Here is a 16752-nt window from a genome sequence, read left to right on the forward strand (position 1 = left end):
ATATGTTAGTTTTTATTGTTATAAACAAGTTAAGGTATCTCATGTGGTCTTAATATATAATGCGAGCGCGAAGCGCGAGCTCAAATTCTTTGATATTTTATGTCCTTAGACCTGAAGATTCTGAGGTGATTTTATAATCATGAAAAAATATAAATATCCAACTAAATACAATCCGAACGCGAAGCGCGAGTCGAAATTTTATTATAGTAACGTGAAAAGAGGATTCAATTAGGACTGTTTTTTAGTGATAAATGAAGAGGATTACAAATATCACCAATTAAATAATGAGAGTGCGAAGCGCGAGCTCAAAATTTCTGATATTCCGACCTGTAAACTGGACAGTCTAAGCGCGTTTTTATTTTAATAAAGAACAAAGCTGTGTGTCTCAAACAATTAAATGCGAGCGCGAAGCACGAGCTAAATTGTTTGATATACTGACATGATAAAGGAGCATTTTGACAAATTTTGGTAAGAATTTCCAAAGAGGATAGGTAACTCACAAATCAAACAATGCGAGCGCGCAGCGCGAGCTGAAAATTGTGATATATACTAACAATTTGTGTAAATAAAACAAAATAATGAAAGCTTGATGTGCGAGCTAAAATATTGTGTGCAAATTGATTTCAGAACTGGATATATAAGTGCCATTTAATCCTTAAGCGAAAATTTTTATATAAAGTCTATTTTCAAATTCTTCCCTCACCTTTTTCTTGTTTCCTTTCGGGGTCGGGCTGGCCGTTACGAGGCTGTAAATTACACATCATGGGTATGCTACCTCTTTCTTACTTTTCTTTCTGTTTTTCATAATTTCTATCAAGTTAAAGAGTACACTTTTTTTCTGCAGGTTGTCAAAAAATAGGGGGGGCCGAGCCGGCCCCGGCCCCCTCCTGGATCCGCGCCTGGAAATACACCTCCAATGTGTATGATACGGAAGACTTTGTGGTCATTCTAATAGATTACAACATGATTACATATGAAATGATTAAATTATTCCTATATTGATTTTCAATATTAGTATACGTATTCCACAGGTCGAACGATTCATAAGTATTTTAGGTCAGACTTATTTCTGGATTAAAATGCCAACATTAAATATGCAATAATTCAAGTAATCTAATCATAATAATTTACATATTGAAAAAAAAAAATCACGAGCCAATATGGACCATTTTCTTGGTATTTGGTATCAATCCAATAGAATAGGCCTACCAACATTAAATATGAAATGATTCACCTATCGAGCCACAATAATTTCCAATATTCGCTGGAATGTTACCACAAGTCAGTATGACCGAAGTGTTTGAGGTCCTTCTTGCTTAGGTAGAGAATGGCAGCCTTAAAAATGAACAGATTTGAGAACTCCAATCAATGACATAGTACTCTAAATCAGTAGATGAGAGGTTCGAATCCTGCTGGTTCTTAGATTCTTTCTGGCTTATCAGATAGTTCGATTAATGCGATCTTATTTACTGCGTTGAAAGCCATAAATTGTATTTAAAATAATGAAACTTCCCGAGCAAGCATTTAACACTCGTCTCTAAAGAATGATTTTCAATGTTTGTTCATTTTATCCCGTAAGCTCTCAAGACCCAAATGACGATGATCTCAGGGACCATGAGTTGGTGGAACTAGCGTCTAAGCTGTACCCTGAGGATTATTATAAGCTGGGACTGAGACTAGGTTTCCAAGACTCCAAACTCAGCCACTTTAAACATGACCATCCGAACAACATTGAGGGTGCACTATCAACGATGCTGATACGATGGCGAAAAAATCAGAGCGGGAAACCGGCCGCGATCAGAAAACGATTAGCAGACGCTTTCAAACACGTACAACGCCTGGATCTGTCCCAGGAAGTTTATATACAAGGTATAAGGACCTCAATCAGTATGTGCTCTCTTTCCTTGATAAAATTACAATTAAAAAGGATATTCCATTTTATCCAAGACGAGTGCATGGATATGATGGCGTCCACCAAGGCTATGCAATCGTCCCTGCTTAACAAAGGTTTGTAGAAAACCTGCCCCAGCTGCCTGTTGCAGTTAGCGTTGCGTTAGAACGAAACTTAAAAGAATAAATAAATAAATAAAAAGCAAATCCTAAACGCGCTGTTTTATTTAGTTGAAAACCAAGTGTGTTTGATTTTTTAGTTGCGTTTGATTGTAACTATTTCTGTAACAAAGCCATGTACCACTAACATAATGTACATCTCATTACTCCAAGCAGGCGCGTATCAGATCCTACAAAGCATTTCATGGGCCCAATTGTCTGGGGACAATAGTGACTCTATCATGCCTGCTTGTGCATGGGCCCATACATTTCTTTATCATAGTTGATGCTGGATACGCTAGTGACTCCAAGTGAAAAAACTCGCTTCTATTCTGTATCCGATATCTCGAGTGGGTCGAGATTCACCAATAGTAGATGTAGACGTAGGCCTTATCAACCACTATATAGACATCCCTTTCAACACTGCATAGAATACAACCCCACTTTTAATTATTTTTTTCCGATAAATGCATTTCTTTATTTAACTGTCAAATTATATTTGAATATGTTAATGCACAAGACAGCTATTAGAATTAGTTAGGGACATTATCGATTGTCTTATTTGCATGTCACTGACTGGTTCATATAACTAGCGAAATTTTAAAATGTCATAACTTTCTTATTTTACATCCGATTTTCATTGAATTTTCAGCGTTATACTATTTCTCTATTGGGCGATTCCATGCTAGAAAAATCAGCCATTTTGGCAACATTTTTCAACCTGCTGTCCAAATGAACGAAGAACTTCAATTAGCTTTGTGGTAATATTAAAGTACTACTGGGTAGACATGCAAAAAACTGACATCCAACAAAAATATGTTGTCCATAGGTGAATTAGAGCTTAAAATGTTGCGTGTCGTACGGGTCATCTCTGCGTCCCGTACGACACACAACATTTTCACCTATAATTTACCCATAATCAATTTTTTTGTGTTGGTTATTAGTTTTTTACATGACTACCCACTATAGCTTTATCATTGACAAAAAAAGAATATTTTATTGCTCAAGTATTCGGCTAGGAAACTAAAAATTGTTGTCAAAATGTCCCATACGACACGTATGGAATCGCCCTATTGATTAAATCAATATTTTTCTAGGGTGGACTTGACTTAAAATAATCCTTTTATTCCTTTTACAGGGGATGTTCTCGAGGACTTCAAAGATATCGATTTGAAAGACAGTACCGATGGTGGCAACGCCGAATGGCACTTGGTTAAAACAATTGGTCTTCCAACCGACAAAGCAGAGTGGTTCAAAGCATGTTTGGCATTACCCGGGAACTGCGTGGCTGTTGGATACAGATCCGGCGGTATCGATATCATCAACACCAACACTGAAAAGCGGGAAAGGATTCTAGACCACCTGAAAATCAGAAGTCTCACGCGGTTAAGAGATGGAACCTTGGTGATCTGCAACGACGACGTGAAGTCGGTCAAGATATATACATGCAAATACCGCGGAAGGCAGTCGGTGGCCAGGCCTTTGTACGCACTGCGGATATCTGGTACGCACCGGTCTCTGAGCATCGACCCACAGGATAACATATACATCGGACTACGTGGATTTAAAGAAATCGAGGTGGTGGACCCTGTTAGTGGGGCACGAACCAGGACCATTAAAACGGACGTGGATCCGTGGAGCATCGCCTTGATGCGGACAGGCAACATTGCTGTCACCAACTCGTGGAGAGGAAACGAAGACGCAGTCAGTGTTCTTGATCCTGGCGGGGACATCGTGAGTAGGATGCCAGGGGTGAAAGACGCCAGACAGTTCATCACAGTCGATTCGCGGGATAGCATATACGTGGCGATCAAGACAAAGAACGGGCAGGTGAAGATTAGAAAGTATACTGGCCATGTAGTTGAGGTCGTCACCGAAGGCGTGGACTCGGTTACTGAGCCACGTGAATGGATTCAGCTGACATGTCTTTCCCCAACTCAACTTGTGATGTGTGACGCTAAATCAATGTTTGTATTTCAGAAGTACTGATAGCGACTAATACAGTGAGTTTAACAAAAAGAAAACAAAACTTTACGTAATTTGTCACAAGTGCATTTAATGACTTTCGTGGTTAACATTATAGCACACAGCAAATGCATTGAAAATGCAAGTCAAATCACAACGAAAAGCTAGGAGGGCTATGTCAAAAATTGATGAATTGGGGCAGCTGATCGTCGCTAAGATTCGGAGCTGCCGAGAAAAATGTAAATATGTCATTTGTCTAGAGTCACAGACGACAGTACTGTATTGATAAAACTTCATTTTCATGAATTTTTTTTCCAATAGATTTTCTACGTTCCAACTAAAAACAAAATATCATACCAACAATCTTTATAATACAACCCCTGGTGGATTAGGACCACAGATATTACGGATTTTTCGTTCAGCTATGTACGGATGATTCAAGAACTTGGTAGGCCTAAATGTATTGTCAAATGCCCATCATGACAAAGAACAACGAGAAAGTCTTTGTCGAGAATTAATTAACAGCACTTTCCTCAAGGAGTAAACTGCTGGTTTGATTCAACAGTTTTCGACAAAGACTGCTTTGTTGTTCCTTGTCATGAAGAGCATTTGACACGCTGTTCAAGTCTATTTCATTTCTCAACCCAATGATACAACATAGGAAAATAATTACACAGATATAAAATGATAACCATACAAATCAATACAAATGAATATACATTGCAAGCAATATGACTATACAAGAAGAGTAAATAAATGTTTATGGTAAATACTAAATAACGTGATAATCATATTAACCAATAACAGTATATGCAATGGAAATAGAACAAAATGTATATCATTCTCGACAAAAAGCAAGGCTACCTTTATAACTCATTTTTTCAATAAAATAAAGTTGAGTAAATGGAGGGATCCACTGAAAAGCAGGGCTTGTTGAGTGTGGATCCCTGAAAGGATTGATCAAAGATTTGTAGGTACAGGTATAAAAACGAACATGAGAATGAGAGAGAGAAAAAAAAGAATAAGGTTGATGTGATGGTCTTGAATCCTCCATTCGTTGCTGAGCGAAAAATCATCGGCAGAGAAAAATCTAAATAACAGTTGAAAAACAAAATTTATCGTATGGTATATCGTTCGTAATATTTTGAAATAGCCCAGATTTTTACCATTCAGAGGCTTTCTATGAAAAAAAAATCAATGCCAGACGTCTAGATTGTTATTTTGTCAACTCCATCTGACGTATGATTTTTTTTTTTCAAACGTAGCTCAGAATTGAAACGATCGTTAAGAAGAGCCAGAAGTTTACTCAAAATGGCATCGTTATATCGCCTCAAATTCTCCCATTCTTCCAAATTGCATTCTATGGTGATTGTAACTGTTAGGTATGTAAGTATATAAGTACGATTAAACTATGATGTGCTTTACACCATTTCATGGTACCGTGTCATAAAGACCTGTCAAAATAACAAAAGAACAATTTATATAACAAATTAACTACCGGTCAATTAGAATTAAGGGATTTCAGAACATTTAGCTGTTTAAGGAACGGGTCCCAGAGATTAGAAGGGGAGAATTTTATGTAATAAAATTAAAAAAACGGTGGGTGTCGTCATAGTTTTCTTCATTTACATACGGACCCGTATTGTGCTGATCACTGATTTGAGAACTTAAACTTATAATTTCTTATTTGACATCCCATTCCTTTAAAAATCATTTTATCTCGGTTTGTTTTGAATTCAAATCAACTTTTTGTTGTTGATGATGGACCAGGCCACTAACTTCATTTTTTTTTCTTTACCGAATGCAAGTTTCCATTTTTAATATAATCTTTAAAAATACCATGTTGCAATTCATACAAACACTAAAATACAACAACGAATTATTTACAAATATTTATATGACTAAAAATTGTGCAATTAAATATTACACATATTTTGATATTTACACAAATGGGATTTGTTAAATATGCCTGTAAGAATATATATATAATGTACGTATTACATTGAGCCACTAATATTTGTCTTAGGTTACTTCTAAAATTAAGTAATTTGAGAGCATTATACGTGTACTATAATCGGGGAAAACTTATGATGATCACATGAGACTAATTTGCCCAATCTTGATAATGCAGAAAAATGTGATTTCTTACATGAATTTGAATTGTGAATATAAAACCTTTACACAAAACGAATAAGCATACCATTTACAATAATATTGTAAAAATGATTTGCAGAGCACATAAGTCAATCTTGAATTACTTAATGAAACGCTGTAAACGCGGTAAACGAGAAATCTTCATATCAACAATAATAATAATAACAGAACGTTGCTTGTATAGCGCATATCAGTACCCATAGTTGTGGTTAATTTACTAAAAAAAATTATAGAAATATATCAATGACATAATGTTGCATATCGAAATGGTATTTAACGTCCCTTTAGTAACGAAAACAAAAAATGGGTCAAGACAGTAATATTTAGAAATTCTTTGAATTGAAATATATTATAAATTTTGGCGTTGTAGTCTTTCCATAGTTGCGATTAATAGCAGGGGCCGCGAAAGCGGGGGGGGGGGGGCTGGGGGGCTTCAGCCCCCCCACTTTTTTCCAAAACCGTGTACAAAAACGTAAAAATGACCATATGATTGTGATGATCAGCCCCCCCCCCCACTTTCGGCTCAGCCCCCCCCACTATGAAAACCGTTCCGCGGCCCCTGAATAGGATCAATCTTTGTGAGACGAAGACGTACCTATCTTTATGAACATCTTTACGACCTGTTGCGTGATTATCATGCCCTTCAATGAATCCTGAACCCCGTCTTACAAAGAGTTCAGATTGATCCAATCAACCACAACTATGGACGGCCAGCAACGTCAACGTCTAAAACACATGTTTGTTCAAAATATGTTCTAGATGTGATGTATCTTCATACATTCACTGTTTTCTTGACAGTTCAGTATGCTTCTTTTTGTTTTCAAAGGACATTGTGCCAATTTCCTAAAGAAAAAATTATGACATTGATGGATTTCCATATACTTGAGGTTGATTGGATCAATCGTAACTCTTTGTAAGACGGGGCCCATTATACAACCGTGAATTGGCTGGAGGCTATGTATGCTTTTTTGCACGGCGACGTACTGGAGATTCAAGAACATAAAAATACGTATTGTCAAAAGCCCTTCATGACAAAGAACAAAGAAGTCTTTGTCGAATATTGGTGAATCAAACAGCTATTTATTAATTGAATCTAGACAAACGAAATATTGAGGGGCCGCGGAAACGGGGGGTGGGGTGTTGGATGGGCTTCATCCTCCCCCACTTTTCTTCAAATAACGTGTACAAAAACAAAAAAAATGACCATCCGATTGTGATTGTTTGCATGGTTTGAACCCCCCCAAAAAAAACTTTCAAAACCGTTCCGCGGCCCTTGATATTTGCAATTTTTCGTCAGCTCTGAAACTGCTGCTCTGGTTCACCAACTTTCGATAAAGACCTCCCAATTTTAATATACTCATTATATTCTTAAATCCTAGCGAACAATCCCTAGTTTTCCAGGTACGCACGCCCTTACAATTTTGCATGTTAAAGAAGAGGTTACGACGGTCAAATCTTTTGACGACAGATGATCTTGACAATGGTGTGTCGAAACAAGGGCTGAGCCATGGCGTACGCCAAGGGGTTGACGAGACTGTTACTGAAGGCGACCCAGCGGCTGATCTCTGACAGCCTGACTTTCTTGTTGATGTAGTGGGAGAAATCTGGAAAGAGGGCGTACGTGGTGACTGTCACGGCTGTTGGTAACCAGGTCACGATGAAGACAAAGACAATGAATGTCAGGGTCCGCATCGCTTTCTGTCCCTCGGCTCTTGATTCTCGTTGAGGTTTGTTTGTAATTTGGTTCTCCAATGCCGCCAACCTTTTGCCACCATGTGGCACAACTGCCAGTGAGACATTTTTAGGTTTGCCATCTTCAAGAGAGGCGCGGCTTTCAGTTACTTTGTCATGTTTGTCGTTTTTTATTATATTTCTGGATGATTCGGACTTCTCGACATTTTTGGACATTCCTGGTAGTGCAAATGTCTGATCAATATCTGTCGGCCCTTCTTCTAAACTGGCTACAGTTGCAGTGCTCGATTGTTCGTCCGTACAAACGGAACCAGTAACCGAACTCTCCTTTTCATTGGTCTTTTTCTTTTTCATATATTTCGTGAGATGCTTACTACCTATGTTCTTGACCCGGAAGTATATTCTTATGTACAGGCCGGTCATGATGACGAATGGCAAGCCGAACCGGAGGGCAAACATGAACAAGGTAGACGTGTAGGTGAGGGAATAGTTAGGTCTAGAGAAACCGGAGGATGTTACAAGGTTGTTGGGTTGGATGAAGTCCCACGCCGTGGACATCATCATCCAGAGGCCAAAGGATGACACCCAAGTAAAGACATTCACCGCTGTAGCCTTGCGGATACTCTTTTTCTGGTAGTGCTGAATGGGATAGAAGGTCGCAATGTACCTGTCTATGCAGATCGTCACAACGCCACAAATGGACACACCCAGAATAGAGTTCTGAAACCCCATGAAGAAAATACTTGCCACCTTGCCGAAGGGCCATCCGTCAAAAAGATGAACCATTGACCGGATCGGCATGCAGAGGAATCCGACCGCAAAGTCCGCAATGGTCATGTTCAGGATAAAGTAGTTAGTGTACGTCCGCAGTTTCTTTTCGACGTAAAATGCAGCCAGTATCAAGGAATTGGTCAGGACGGTTGATGCAGCCAATATCACGAGGATTAAGAAGGTGATGCTGAAAACAGGTCTGTTGGTTTCTTTGGGGGTTGTCCCTGTTTCGTAAAAGAGATCAGTGACCTCTGTCGTGTCAGTCGTCCAGATTGAAGCGTTGAAGGTGTCCATGTCGGCACCAACTGTTAGATCAAGCATAAAAAGAACGATGTGCCTGTTATAGAGTCTCATATCATCTTCAACGTATCCGAAAAGGCATTGAAACTTGTAGGCCTACGCTGTATTACAGTGGCATCAGAATGTTGTGTTCACACAACGGTTCGGTAGGTCGATCATACAACAGCTCACCCTTCATAATAATTGTCTGAACCCAGCATTTCAAAGCCACTGCTACAATACTGATATAGTTGTCTCAGTTTTTAGGCCTATCGATTAAGCGACCGCCAGGAAAATATGGTTTTCGACTGAGTTTAGGGGGGGGGGGAGAATTCTCCTTCCATTCGGATGCTCATCTTAGCCAGGTTGGAAAGGTTTTTTTTTTTTTTTAATTATGAATGAATGGATTCAATTTAAAATAATTAAATTGAATTTTTTTAATGCACCGTATCATCATATTCGTTTCACTCTCCTTACACATATGCCTGTTTTGAAACATATTTCTTTCGCTGGTAAAGCGATTTAGCTGGGTCTATGATATTACAGTTATTGTCATCCACCCCCCCCCCCCTATAAAGAAAAGATATCTCTGGTAGGCAATAAATCATTATCATTTCTTCTGAGAGCTGATTATACGTTACACATGATTTGTATGTCTACTCTAGCTAGAATATGGAGAGTATTTCAGAGAAATAAAATATGAAATTTTCAAACAGCATGAACACCATTCCATCACCCCAAATAGTTAATGGTAAAGCGCTTGATATTTTACCTTTAATAGTTGTTTGTTCAAACCGAAGTACTGTACGAACTGTTTTGGAACTACGTGGTCAATTCTGACTAGAATGCCACTTGTCTTACCAGTGGTACCCTTCTGATTATATTTTTAAAGTAATTTTACTTAATTGATATTAGAGTGATAGTTGCATCCCTTGATGTATCAAACAGAATGTAATCTATATTTCAGCATTAATCACGCAAGAATTCTTGGTAATCACAGAATCATTTGCTATGTTAATGTCATTCAATTTTTTATGCATGGTTTGTAAAAAAAAAAAAAAAGTAAAACAAACAAATCAAATAAGATCAATAAAAATCTAAGTTATTGTCAAGACACCACTTAAGAAAAATGTTACCACTGTCCGTTTAAATGGAGATTAAAAGTAAAGAGTGCTCAGTAGGACTTATATCAAAACCTAGCATCGATTATACAGGTTTGCTATGTTATTAACGCTTAAAACGTATTTCAGATATTTATTGTAATTAGAGTAAGATGCCAACTTACCTGCGTAGGCCGATATATTGATGGAAAAACTTCAAGATTTTAAAACGGAATGAGATACAGACTACACCAGAACGACTGCTGTACTGGTCCGTCTTCCTATTGAGTGTGGAAAGCAGTTATGCAAGCCATCTGCACCCCGACATCATCTTATATACAGTGGAGGTTCCAAGATGGGGTTTCATAAAGCCATTCGCAAAGTTAGGCATTACTTTACGTACGACTGGAACAATAAACTATTCCAATTATGCTGCTCGTCATGATATGAATGATGTAAATCATTTAGAACAGAAAGGATTGCTGCTACAAAGTCATTCGTAACTTACGAACAGTTTAATTTAACTTTGTTTAAATAGTCCACATATTTAAAATCCGCCTTACGCACGCACAATACGCGCACACGCACCCTCTCCTACCCACATAACCTACTCACTGTGAGCAAGGTGGAGAGACAGGCTCAAATCCATATACACTATGAAAGGATTATCCATTCTCAAATGCTTTTTTTTTTTATATCCCTCAGTCTGAACTAATTCAATCAAGACGACTCCTCTACAAAGTGAGTAAGCGACCTACCTCAAATTTTTGTTATTTGCCTGCGAACAGTGCATACTTATTCACGTTTTTACTTCAAATAATCGCTTATCGATTTTATCGGGTGATCGCTTATCGATTTTTAACGACGTTTATTCTCGCTTTTAAGAAAATTTGTGTTTTTCTGTATTTTTTTTTTCTCTCAAGGTTAATGGGGGGGGGGGGGTCCATGTTAAAAAACTTCGAGATTTTTTTTTTTTTTTCATTTTAAATGTTTGTCAGAAAACCATGAGCGAAGATTATATTCTGAATTTTTGTAAAATAAGAAGTTGGTTTATACAGAAACATTGTGTTCTCATTTCATTCTCATCTTTTGGTTATTTTATGTGACTTTCTGAGAAAATAAGGAATTTGTGACTTTGTCAATATGTTGTACTAACTACATAGAGAAGCAAATATTGGTATGTACACTTGAATCTATTCAATTACTGATATTTCTGGAGGTCACTGAGTGAACATATATGTACTACCTTCTATACCAGGGTCTGCTCTGGTCCCACTTACTGTTTCTTGCGTGGTGGGAGAATAATCTGATCATCTAGCTTCTGCATACTGGAGAGTTGAGCTGAGGTTACAACTGGGGTACATATATACTGTTCGAGACTGAGATATACATTGTATATCCAACAATAATACCCCACCAATATTGTTGTCTTCATGCCTAATCTTACCTACTTACTGGAAGATAATCCATTGTTCGCTGGCTGTACTTACCTACCCACTATTATCTGGGTTTACAAGCATCATGACCCGCTCAAAAGGAAAGAGAGATGTTAATGCAGGTCACTCAAGTGATTATCCGGAAATCATTGATCACATAAATGAAGAAGTGAGAGACTATTTCAATAGTCAAGAGTTCAAGGATTTTTTTCAGTCATCACTCAATGATGCTATAAAAGAAGAGATGCAAAAATTATAGTATTCTGTGTCCATGAACATGTATATATTTTTTTTCCTATTTTGTCAGTTGATGTTATTCACGAATATCACTGAGATTCAAGTGTATACCGCCTTGTTTCAAAAGTATTTGTTAACATGAATTATGTATTTTTACTTTTTTATTTCCCCCTTATTGTTGCATTTTGTTTAATTTTTCCAAGTTTAATTGCTCGTCTTGTCAACGCAAGCTTATTATATGATTTAATTTGTTATATGTATAATATCAGAAGGCATCAAGAAAATTATTATGATTTGTGCTATGGATAATATTGATGGTTTGGATAATAGAATGATCCGTGCCGATAATAAGTATTACACCCCAAACGATTTTTCGAACTTAATGAATAATTACAATACTAAAGATACTTTAACAATGCTTTATTTTAACTGTCGAAGCTTGAGACGTAATTTTAGCAGGTTCTCAGAATGTATTAATTGCTTTAAGAATTATATTACAGTATTTGGTATATCTGAAACATGGCTTAGAGATAATGAGGAACAATATTATAATATACCAGACTTTTCTTTTATTACTAGTAACCGTGATAACAAGCGTGGAGGTGGAGTTGGAATATATGTAAATAAAAATCTTAAATTTAAAAGGAGACCGGATTTAGACATTTTCCAAAATTGTATAGAGAGTTTATTTATTGAAATCCACATAAGATCAATATGTTTCATAGTTTCAGTCATCTATAGACCTCCTAGCCAATCATTAAAAGATTTTTTAGAAACAGTTCAAATACCTTTAAGCAAAATCTCAAGTGAGAAAAAACAATGTATTATCATGGGGGATTTTAATGTTAATCTGATGGACCTAGATTTAATGTCATGTAATCATGATTTTGTTAATATTTTTTCTACCTTTTCATATTTTCCATTAATTAATAAACCCACAAGGATAACAAGTAATTCGGCAACAATATTAGATAATATATTTTATAACCAACCTGAAAGTGTCGTAGAAGCTAATATCATTACAACAGATGTCAGTGATCACCTAACCCCTTTCGCCATAATTGAAGGTCCTTTAATCTCTAATAATTCAAAGACCCATTACCCTATAAGAGACTTCTGTGAAAAAAATATGATTACATTTTGTAGAAAATTACAGTGTGTTGATTGGACATGTTTAAACAATACAGAAAACGTTGATGAAGTTTATGATATATTTTTAGACATTTACAAAAAACTATATAATGAAAGTTTTCCAATAACAAATGTTAAAATAAAAAAGACATCTACAGAAAGGTCATGGTTTAATACGGATATCAAGAAAATGTGCAAACGAAAATACTTTTTATATAAGAAATTTTTAAAGAACCCAAATTCCTATAGAGAGAATGTATATAAAAGTTACAGAAACATGGTCCATAGCTTCATTCGTAAAAAGAAGCGTGAATTCTATCATCATAAATTTGAAAATGTAAAACACAATTCTAGAGCGACATGGAAAATAATAAATAACATTTTAACAAAAAATAAGAATAGAGATGTTGATTATAGTATTGAAAATAATGGAGAAGTGACCGATAATCAGCAAGAAATTGTAAGTGTATTTAATGATTTTTTTTAGTAGTATTGGTTCTAAAATACATGAGAGTACTAGAAATCTATCTCAAGAAAATAACTTTAAAAGGTTTATGAAACACAATATTTGTCATTCTATGTACTTTACGCCAGTAACAGAAATAAATATATATGATGTCATTTTGAAATTGGATGCGAATAAAAGCGCGGGTTACGATGATATTAGTAGTTAAATATTCAATTCATGCAATAGTTTCCCCTTTATGTAAAATCATTAATATGTCTCTTGAAAATGGTGTGTTTCCGAACTCTTTAAAACTTGCTAAAGTAACTCCTATCTTTAAGAATGGTAATAAAACACTAGTAACTAACTACCGACCCATATCAATTTTATCAGTTTTCAGCAAGGTTTTTGAAAAAATAGTATATGACAAATTGATAGCATTTATTTCAAAACACAACATATTATATAACAAGCAATTCGGTTTCAGAAAGGGATACAACACTGCTCATGCATTAATTGATTTAACTGAAAAAATAGCTAAGGAATATGAAAACAAAGCAATAACGATTGGTGTATTTTTAGACTTATCTAAAGCATTCGATTGTATAGACCATAATATTTTAATTGATAAGCTATCATCATACGGGTTTAGAGGGACAGTATTGAAGTGGTTAATCAGTTACTTAAGAAATCGAAAACAATGTGTATGCATCAACAAAATTCATTCAGACTTTCAGGACATTAGAGTAGGGGTACCCCAGGGGTCTAACCTAGGCCCTCTTTTTTTTATATTGTACATCAATGACCTGCAACATGTAAGTAATATTTTAACTACTACCTTATTTGCAGACGATACAAGTTTATTTTTATCTGGTAAGGATCCCATTCAATTAAATAATATTTTAAATTCTGAAATGGAAAAAGTTCACATGTGGTTCCAAGCCAACAAACTACAAATTAACACTAAGAAGACATCTTTTATGATTTTTAAGCCTAAAATAAGAAAATTGAAGAAAACTCCATAAAATTATATATAAATGATTTTGAAATTCAGAAAGTGCAATATACGAAATTCCTAGGTGTCACAATTGACGATAGCATGAGTTGGAAACAACATGTAAATAATATTTCTATGAAGATTTCTCAAACCATTGGTGTACTTAATAGAATCAAAGGTGACTTACCATTGCATATTCGTGTTCAATTATACAATACAATGATACTCACGCATCTCAGCTATTGCAATATCGTATGGGGGGACTGTGCAAATTATTTAAAGCTACAATTATTTCGCTTACAAAAACGGGCAATAAGAATAATAACAAATTCCCCATATTTAGCTCACTCTCATCAATTATTCCGTAAATTAAAGATTCTAAAAATTTATGATATACATACCCTTCACACTGCAATTTTTATGTTTTCATACTACAAGAATCAGTTGCCTGACACATTTAACAGTTATTTTAAAACAAATCGCAGTGTAAACAAATATAATACGAGAAATTCTGATAATTTATACATTCCTTTTTACCGCTTTTCTTTCTCAAGAACAGTCATAAGTTATAGTGGACCACTCATATGGAACAGTTTGCCCCCTGAAATAAAAGAAAGTCCTTCGCTAAATTCATTTAAAGTAAGATGTAAGTCTTACCTTCTAAATATGTATACTTCACCATGTTCTCAGTGAATAAGCTTGCTTGCTTTTATGTGTATGTTTTTTAAACATATTTTTTTGTAATGTAGTTGTTATTTTTTTTCTTCAAATTTTTCATTAGTTTGTTGATTTCGTTTATTTTGAAATGTGTGTTTCTTGCAATCTAATCAATTGATTGCAGGATGGTCTTTTTTCGGTAATGAATGTTAATCAGGGAGTAGCCTAGATATGTCTATTTGGCTTTTGCTATTCCCCCACATCGCATTCATTACCCTATGTATTTTGTTATTTTTGTTCATTTGTCATTTTACAATATTCATTACTCCTTTACTCCTTTACTATGGAATCATTTTGATTGATCTCGATATATTGTATCTTGTATGTTTTTTACAGATGTGAAATAAATGAATTTGAATTTGAATTTGAATTTGAATTTGAATTTAATACGGATGCCGGTGACCAAATATTTTGAATTCAGAAAGCTTGAATGGATACTCCAAGCTGAAAATAATATGATTTGAACAGATACAGTAAAATTAGACAAATAAAACACTAAACATTCACTAAAATCGGACAAAGAATAAGAGAGTTATGTAATTTATTGGCATATGTGCGTTAAAACGGTGTTATGTACGCCCTCATGAATTTGCATTGAGCAAAGTGACGATATTATATTATATCCTCGCTTTTTGTTTTTTATGTTTGAAATTATATTTATTCAATTTTTTTCCACCAAGAAATTAAAAAAAAAAGTGACGACTGATTTACTGCATAAAATATTCATTGATGCAACTTACTTAACTACAGGGGAGACATATTATACTCATATGTATGAATTATCAAATGATTAGGATTTCATTTTTTTATCATAATAATAATAATAATAATAAACAGTTCTTGCATAGCGCATATCACAATTGTGAATAATGTCTCTATGCGCTTCCCAATGACTTGGATATTATTACCCCAGCTGTAGTTTGGCAGCCGTAATTTCTAAGATCACAGCGCACACGCATTTCAAGGAATAAATTCCTGCCAGGTACCCATTCACCTCACCTGGGTTGAGTGCAGCACAATGTGGATAAATTTCTTGCCGAAATGAAATAAGAAAGACGAAAATGGGGACAAGGCAGCGTCAACACACCATAAATATTCATCATGATCACGGCATGCACCAGTGGCGTAACTACGGGGGGGCATGGGGGGGGGGCACGTGCCCCCCCCCCCCCAATCGGCTGGCAAAAAAAAAAAAAAAAAGGCGGGGGGGAAGGAGAAAAAGAAGGAGAAAGAAAGAGAAACGTAGTGGGCAAGAAGAAATTATTGTATTTTATATATTATATTATATTATATTATATTGTATTACATCATATTACATAAGAAATATTTTTTTCATAACTTTATGAAACATAATTGGCTTAGGGCGTATTTAGAGGGCTAATGTGTTCATCATTTCTGGTGCTTGCATTGTCTGAGTAATGAGATATATAAATATATATATATATATATATATATATATACTGTATATATATATATATACATATAATCCTATTGTACTAAAACATCCCATTTTCAAGTCAATATACACCAAATATATTTCCTCGTACTTCGAGTATTTATTGTTTTATGTAGTGACATATGCTTTTTTAATGACTATTTCATGATTGCCCCATTTTAAGGTCTGAATATCAAACATTTCCTGTCCGTGATTGCGTTAGCATTTGTGGACTGGCGAGGTGTCTGCTCTTCATATAAAAAAATTTCGGCTCGCGCTTCGCGCTCGCATCATTTGGTTAGTGAAATATGTATGTTCTTTGTGAATTCCTACAAACAGGCCTT

General features: G+C 35.5%; 2 protein-coding genes across 2 annotated transcripts; one reads left to right on the plus strand and one right to left on the minus strand.

The window, feature by feature from the left end:
- Nucleotides 1-1544: 1544 nt before the first annotated feature.
- Nucleotides 1545-4344, plus strand: LOC129267595 (uncharacterized). The gene is made up of 2 exons (XM_064104385.1): nucleotides 1545-1869; nucleotides 3188-4344. Exons 1-2 carry the CDS (start codon nucleotides 1545-1547, stop codon nucleotides 4036-4038), a joined length of 1176 nt encoding a protein of 391 aa, XP_063960455.1. The 3' UTR covers nucleotides 4039-4344.
- Nucleotides 4345-7617: 3273 nt separating this feature from the next.
- On the minus strand, nucleotides 7618-8925 carry LOC129267594 (muscarinic acetylcholine receptor gar-3-like). The gene has a single exon (XM_054905241.2). The coding sequence runs from the start codon at nucleotides 8923-8925 to the stop codon at nucleotides 7618-7620; it is 1308 nt and encodes a 435-aa protein (XP_054761216.2).
- Nucleotides 8926-16752: the final 7827 nt, after the last annotated feature.

Source organism: Lytechinus pictus, chromosome 9, assembly GCF_037042905.1.
Source record: "Lytechinus pictus isolate F3 Inbred chromosome 9, Lp3.0, whole genome shotgun sequence".
In the NCBI taxonomy this organism is placed as follows: domain Eukaryota; kingdom Metazoa; phylum Echinodermata; class Echinoidea; order Temnopleuroida; family Toxopneustidae; genus Lytechinus; species Lytechinus pictus.